The sequence below is a fragment of the Theropithecus gelada genome, chromosome 3, assembly GCF_003255815.1.
Source record: "Theropithecus gelada isolate Dixy chromosome 3, Tgel_1.0, whole genome shotgun sequence".
NCBI lineage: Eukaryota > Metazoa > Chordata > Mammalia > Primates > Cercopithecidae > Theropithecus > Theropithecus gelada.
This window is the reverse complement of record NC_037670.1, coordinates 32,225,650-32,233,625: the sequence shown is the minus strand read 5'-3', so window position 1 is coordinate 32,233,625 and position 7,976 is coordinate 32,225,650. Positions and strand designations below refer to the sequence as shown.

General features: G+C 34.8%; 2 protein-coding genes across 2 annotated transcripts; both read left to right on the top strand.

Annotated features, from left to right (window-relative positions):
• Positions 1–2,512: 2,512 nt before the first annotated feature.
• LOC112621813 (keratin-associated protein 20-1) lies at positions 2,513–2,766 on the top strand. Its single transcript, XM_025381232.1, has one exon. It carries the CDS (start codon positions 2,537–2,539, stop codon positions 2,696–2,698), a length of 162 nt encoding a protein of 53 aa, XP_025237017.1. The 5' UTR covers positions 2,513–2,536; the 3' UTR covers positions 2,699–2,766.
• A 4,075-nt stretch (positions 2,767–6,841) lies between these two features.
• On the top strand, positions 6,842–6,971 carry LOC112620489 (putative keratin-associated protein 20-4). The gene is given in 2 exon segments (XM_025379146.1): positions 6,842–6,882; positions 6,884–6,971. Coding segments are annotated over 2 exon segments (129 nt in total).
• The last annotated feature ends 1,005 nt before the right edge of the window (positions 6,972–7,976 follow it).

The following is a 7,976-nucleotide window of genomic DNA, read 5'->3' as shown; positions in this document are numbered from 1 at the left end:
TCCTTGGGTAGGAGGAAGTGTAGGTGACTTCAGTATGAACACTTCCCCTGCAGAGGGCCTTTTATATGCCTCATCGTGGGTGGGAACCACACACAAGTCATGCCATTGGCTAATTTGAAGGACCAGCATGAGTAATTTGTTGACTTTTGGTTTTCATTCGTGGCCTTGTGGCATTTAGAACATTTTCTATTGTTTAGCCACATCTGAAACGTTTGTGCATAGCTTTAATGAGCATCAACTGTCTGATCTTTAAAACTCTACTCACACCAGACATTCAAATTACCATTTTCCAACTAGCCTTTATGGCAAGAAATAGCATTTTAGTAAACAAACTGACCTGTTCTAAACAACCAATAATTTTGCCTTATTTTTGTTGACATTCAATAGGTCATGGTAATCTCCCTTTGAGCTTGAATTTCTCCATCTCTTTCCTGCTGCTCCAAACCCATTGTTTTCCTTTAGGAATTCTTCTCATTTTCACATGAGAGATGGTTTTCTATTAAAAGCCAAAAAGCGTCACTCAGCTTCCAGAGACTGTTGACACAAAGCCAATAGTTTGAAATTCTGAAATACCAGGCATGAGAAAACTATACTTTTTTTTCTCACATCAATATTTTCTTTTGTGACTCTGTTTTAAAACAACAGTTCTTTCCCGTAGTTGCAAATTTGTAATCAATGAGATTTCATTGTATTTATAAAATTGTATTTTTGTAAAAATTTTCCTGAAATTTGAAGACATTTGTTGTATTTGTGTTCTGGCTCAAACGTGAATATGGGTATTTTCATATTTAAGACAATAACACTGGCAGAAGTATCTTTTCATGCAAACTAGTATATTTCCACCATCGAACAAGAAGTCTTTGGCAAAATATGAGACTATGAGGAACATGTTACTATAGCCTAATCTTTTTTTCAAAGCAGTGAAAATCTGAGCTGAAATGAATGATTAAGTCAAATAGCCCTCTAGACTTATATTCTTAGTAAGATGACTTTATAAGAGTGAGTTGAATATAGTAAATAAGAGTAAGATATCTGCAATAAGTTTTCCAGGCTCAAATTTTGCCTCTACTATCCATAGCTGTCTGACCACTGTTAACTACATGCTTCAGCTGCCGCATCTGCAAATGGGATTGTAATAATGATACCAACCCCACAAGGAAATTTTGAGACTCAAATCTTTTGACACATATCAGACACTTAGAATAGTGTTTGGTTCATAGTAGGAACCAGAATACTAGAATAAATTTTGCTGTCTTTACTTATTTCATCCCATCCCTGTTTTTCTGGATAGAAGCTTCAGTAGAGAGTTGATCAACTGAATGAGAGAACTCAGGCATGCTTAAGTTCTCATTTAGGGGCATTATGTCCTTGAAGCTGAAGGGAAGAGAAGCTCTGCATTGAGGATGTAAATCTAAAAATAGAGAAAGTCACATCCTGGTTTTACTGAGAAGGGGCAAGTCCTACCGAGTTCCTCAACAAACATAGCACAAGCAGGTGGAGATACAATGATTGGTTCTCACCCAGGTGGATCTGAGTGGAGACTCATTGATTTCCTTACTACAACCAAAGACTATTCTGGCTGTAGAGCCCCAAGGATGTAACACTTCATGCCAGGTAATGGATTGAACAGAGTTTTATTTTTATGGCAATGGAAAATGGCAATATGTGTTATGCCATCCACAGGTGTCAGTGCGGAACAGGTATGGTACTCCTCAAAACAAACAGCATACCTCTGCACATCGATGTGCATCTCGGGCAGAGAATGAGGAGTGGTAATGTCTTTATGGCAGTTGTAGTTTAATACTGACAACCAGAAAGTGATTGAATTTTGTTGAGTTTACCTGGAAGGGACAAGAATAAATGTTTTGCCATTTAGTGGAAATAATGAATCAAGATAGAATTTGGTATAACAGTAAAATAAAGTGTGTTTGTACATTTGTAAAGTTGTATCTTGTAAAACTGTTACCCGAATTGTGTATTTAAAGTGAGATAAACTGTTCTATCTCTGAAGAAATATTGGGCAATATTACAGATCTCATACTCTAAAGACTTGCCCCTTAGGCACATCTATCCCCCCAAAGCCATGCAGACAGACTTCTTCAACTGCAACTGGTAGATGAATATGAGGGAATTAACAAACCAAAACCAATTTGAATCAGATGAGATTTGCATAGTTTCTACTATTTCACAGACTTTCATCATGAAATTAGCATGTGCTCTCAGGATAAAAGGATTTTAAAACCAGGAAAAAAAAAATATCTATCATTCAAATCACATTCTTTGATAGTGAAAATATTGACACAACAATAGAGGAATCCTAGCTATGAAGGCTTCAATATGCCTAATGAAATAAGAGATTTATGAGAGTGTTGCCTTGGTGGTGTTAGTGGTCAACCCAAAATAATTCATAATAAGAGCATCATTGCCTGTGATTTGCCACACCTACTACTGAGGAAGTATAAAAGATCTGTGAAGATGGAGATGTTCAAATTCAAGAACATCCTCTTCTACACCTGAACCATCCATTTCTGACACCATGATTGACTATACTAACTACTATGGTGGCTATGGGTATGGTGGACTTGGCTGTGGCTATGGCTGTGGCTATGGCTGTGGCTATCGTGGCTATGGAGGCTACGGAAATGGCTGCTGCCACCCATCTTGTTATGGAAGATACTGGTCATATGGTTTCTACTGAACAGTTCTAGAGCTCACCAGATTTGTCTGCTTGTGAAATTTGGATTCTCAGGCTGCTCTTGTTCATCTGATCCTGTGTCTTCAAATTAGCAGAAACCTAAATCTAGGCTATTATCAAAGAACTACAGATGTTATCTTTCTCTGGTTCTGTTGTGCAGGATGATAAAGAACATGTTTTAAAATGGAATTAAATTTTCCCTTTGATTAAGTCCTTTAAATAAATTTAGTCTGTTTGCAAATATAGTGTGTTTTCACATTTATTATGTGCATTGTCAACTTTGCATGTGGATGATGGTAAGATGGAAACCTATGCATAATTAATATCCCAAGGGGTTGACACTACATCTCATTTCATTTTCCTATTTTTTGTCCCTCTCTATATATCTCATACTGTTTAAAACTGAGTTTCCATAGGGACATAGTTGATTGCTTTCCTTTCAAATTCTACTTCTAGCTTGACAAGCTACACACCTAAGTCTGGTGGCTGCATACTGCTGACTGTCTGTCCTTGTTTCTCCAGAGCACATAGAAACACACATGCATTTTAAGTTGTGGCTTCCATTAGTTTTCCAAGTTGTCTGCCTTCTGGTAGCTTCATTACTATGAAGCCTCTCAGTTGCCTGATGTTGTTGATATAGATCTTATATCCAGTGTGGAATGGTATACAGGAAGTGCTGTGCCATATCTGGGAACCCGGATGTCTTTATAGGAAATCTGTTTATGATAGGAGATTTTGATAATGAAGTTCATTTCATATTTCATTGCATTCATGCAACAGCTCCTAAAGTATTCAAGGCATGCTGCTATATTGGGAGAGAGCATTTTTTCATGAATATTCAAGATTGTTTCTGTTGTAACATTATTAAATTTTATCTAGTTGTATACTTTATAAAACTCTGGTATTTGTGTACTATTTGTACCTGGTAACAGAATATTCTAATTGGGTTTTACATTTTTCCAAATGAAAGAGTTTCAGTGAGTTTTGACCACATTGTATGAAAATCAAACTTCTCAGTTAATCTGTAAAAGTAAACTATTGACATTAAGGAAACTATATTTATTAGGGAAATTTAAAAAACAAATTACACAACTAGATAATGGGATTAAAAGTTTGTATCATGATTTAATGAATACAGCAAACAATATATCTTTTCCAGTAATTAGAATAAAATGAATTTGAAACCAGAACTCCAAATCTATGCATTGCCAGTTCTTAAACCAAAATTTTCTAAAATATCAAAACACACCAAAAATAATATATTTACCGTTATAAATATTGTATATGTGTTATTGTTAATGATTATTAGTAATTAACACAGGTATAGAATTTTTAAATAAATGGTTGAATTGAAATTGGAAATGCAGGTTTAAAATATTTACAGTATGGTTTTCTCATCTCACAGTTTGAAGATCACTGCTCTCGACCAAAGTTTCTCAAGGTGTGGTCTAGGGACACGTGTGGGAACCAAAGACCCTTTTGAGGTCTCAATAAGGGCAAAATTATTTTCATAATACATTTTTCATTTTTACTGCCATACATTCATGAATGAACAGTGGAATTTTCCAGCTATATGCATGTTATCACAACAGACTAAATGCAAAATCAGATATAAGAAGCTGTCTTCCATTAAGCCAGACATTACAGAGATTGACAAAACATGGAAAACATTCTACCACTCCTAAGAAGTTTTTGGTTTAAAAAATATGTTTCTAAAAATATGAAATTATTACTTATTTTGAAATGAATTAACTCATATTTTAAAATCATCAATTTTAATTTTAAAAGAAGGTGAATATCAGTAAACATAACACATAAACAAAGGCTTTTCAAGATCCTCAGTAAATTTTTTTTTATGATCGAAGAGTTTGAAAATCATTACTCCAAAGAAACTAATCCTATCCACCATTATTTCTTGAAGGTAGATTACTTGAGGCAGTAGCATGCCTGAAATATTTTGGTTTAAATCCTCAAATATGGGAGTTACTTAATTAGGAAATAACACTATGCTCTGACTCTCTGTGTGTTGGTTTTAAAAAGTATGGTTCAAATAATAGATACATATTCTAACAAGGATTTTAAAAGAAAGTTGACGAAGTCATCAATACCTCAAATATAAGAACTCAAGTGACTAACCCCACTTAAAATTCACTTTCTAGAGGCAATTAATGTGTATAGAATAAATGAGGTTCTTTTCAAAGAGAATAATATAGCCCATGGCTTTCTTTTCTTATATTTGCTGCCATCGTTCCCAGGGATATATTTAATTTTTAAGGGGAAACACTGTCTAAAGTTTGGTTCCTAGTAGAATTTTCCCATTCCTTTTTCTATATTGTTGTATTGGTTAGGAGTAGAATTTATTGCAAGTGATAGATATAGTATACATTTTAAGAATGTGTTTCTCTCTCACATAATCAGAGTCTGGATCTAAGTCATCTCTAGCTGGTTTCTAGTCCTCAGTGACCCAGACTCATTCTAAATCATTGCTTCATCATACATAAGATGTGACCTTCATCTTCATAGTCAAAGATGGTGGCATTTATGTCCTAAGGAAGACCAAGAAATACACAAAGAAGATGGTAGACTCCATGCAACTTGAATCTTAAGGAAGGATCCATAAAGCCATCATATAATACCTCAAATTTTATGCATTGTTCAGAACTTCATCACATGACTAAAGTGGGTTTCAAAGAAGCTTGGGAAATTTAGACATCACATGACTAGAGTGGGTTTCAAAGAAGCTTGGGATATTTAGAGGATTTTTTTCCTAAGTTGATCATTCCCAGCATAAAAAAAAAAAAAAAAAAAAAAACTATTATATTCAAAGAAGGGGAGAAGAGTGATAACAAAGCAATTATTCATCTTTATTACCGCTAGAGTCCATCAAGTTTGGCAAACAATATTGGCAACCAGCATAGTACTATAATGAGCATCTCAGGTCAGTTATATCAAAACATCATAATAAAATTCTTTTTAATATATAAGCATCTTTTAAAATGTGCATATATATTTATGCATGTCCACTTGCTTGTTACTGTGTTTTAGTGCGTGATCTTGTTTAGGCAATAAGAGATGCACTCCATGTTTCATTTTTTTAAAACAACAACATCTATTGGTTTTAAGTTTGTCAGAAAAAGCACCAAACTATTAAATTTAAATGTTTAAGCTAAAAGTTGGAGCAGGAAGTCCTCTAGGTCAAGCTTAGTACTAAGATGTGTGTTTACTTAGATGTGTGTACTTAGCACACATCTTAGTCCTTAGATGTGTGTCCTTATTTGTTTACAACAAATATTCTTTATTCCCCCAGGTGGCTGCTATGTGGATCCACTACCATATTTCACATATTTATTTTCCACTGTCTCAAAAACACTTTCCTGGAGAAGTCCAAAGACAACATCAAAACAAATGTGAAAATATGGGAACCCGAGAGGTGAGATGTGGGAGATCTCACACCATTACTTCGATTCCTAAATAAATGTTTACAGCGATCTCACACAGAAACAAAGTCATGCTAACAAATAAATAAAACTCTCCAGATAAAAAACAAATACATATGTGACTTTATGTTAGCATTTTATTGTAAATGTGGTCAGTTCACTGTTAATAATCAATAGAAAATATTATTTGGGATGAAAAGTTGTTTACCCGAAGGAAATAAATTGTGTAATTTACAAGATATTTTACTTCAGATAACTTTCCACTTGTATCACTTCCTCACTCAAATAAATATACTTCCAGTTTCTGACTGCATATTTGACTAGCCAGTAGAAATCATTACAAGTAAATAAAAAAAATTGGATCAAAGGGCTTGCATATTGTTAACATTTTAAGGAACCTGAGTCTAGATTTTAATAACAAAAAAAGAGTGAGAAGATCACCAAGACACAGGAAGCATCTTCTAATTAAGGGCATGTAATACTATTATTGAGTTCAGACAAAATAGTTATATTTTTTATAAATATATCTGCACTTATTGAAAGAAATTTTGCCAAGTTTTATTATGCAGCTTTCTCTGAAATATGAAAACAAACTGCCTCATACACTATTGAAGGTGTATAAAATTTCATTTGCAGATGGTGACATTCAAATTGAGAAAAATAATAATTCCCTCCTGATCCACAGCTGAAACATCCACTTCTGAACACCATGTCCTATTACAGCCATCTTTCTGGTGACCTGGGCTGCGGCTGTGGCTGTGGCTATGGGAAGCACTGTGTCTGTGGCTGAGTAAGGCAGGTGCAGACATGGCTGCCACCCATCTTACTCTGCCAGGTAATGACACATGGATTCCACTGAGGAACACCCAGAGTAGTTCAGTCTACTGCACTCCTCCACCTTGATTTCCTGATTCTGTTTCTATAATTTTTCATGTGAGTAATTATATTTGCTATACAAACTCTGAGAGCTCATCCCGGTGAACCTGAAGAACACAAAGTTCAAATCTGTCATGCTTCTGAATTCATGAAAAAAGCCAAAAATGTGTCAAAAATTATAGATAAGTTTTATCTTTAATATTGTGCTACCAATAAATTTCTTTTATATTTTCAGTCAGTATCTTTCATATGAAAAAAGTTTAAGTTCTATTTTAATGGATTGTTTTCTTATGTTCAGGATGGTTCTACTTTATTCACATTAATTTGTATAGAACTGTGAGAAACTGCTTTTGGGCACTGCCTTTCATGCTATTCTGAGATGACACTGTTTCAAAAGAGATAAGAATATAACCATCAGTCCATTATAATAACGTGGGTATAAAAGCTACTTTTAAATGTACCTACAGGCAGTATTATTACTATACATAAGCAAGCTAAATGTCATTTCACACAATAATAGTCCCATTTCCTGTTAGCATATGCTAGGGCTATCTTTCTAAAATCCCACAGCTAAGTTTTATCATTCAGATCTGTGCCTTCAGGTGGATAGAAATTGTCCATTCTGCTTTCCACACTTCTTGCTGCTCCTGTCAGTTCTATAGCAAAAGAGGACAACACGTATCTCAGGTCTGCCTTTCACTTACATTGGGATAGATTAACCTTGTTCACCCAATTTCTAATTTAAAGAAAACAAAACTGCTTTTCTGAATTATTCTAGCTTTTTTTTTTTTCCCCCCGAGACAGAGTTTCGCTCTTGTTGTCCAGGCTGGAGTGTAGTGGTGAGATGTCGGCTCACTGCAATCTTCACCTCCTAGGTTCAAGCGATCCTCCTGCCTCAGCCTCCCAAGTAGCCGACTAATTTTTTGTATTTTTAGTAGAGACTGGGTTTCACCATGTTGGCCAGGCTA

Excerpts from the sequence above, each read along its gene's own strand:
- LOC112621813 (XM_025381232.1), top strand. The coding sequence starts at position 2,537 with ATGATTGACTATACTAACTACTATGGTGGCTATGGGTATGGTGGACTT.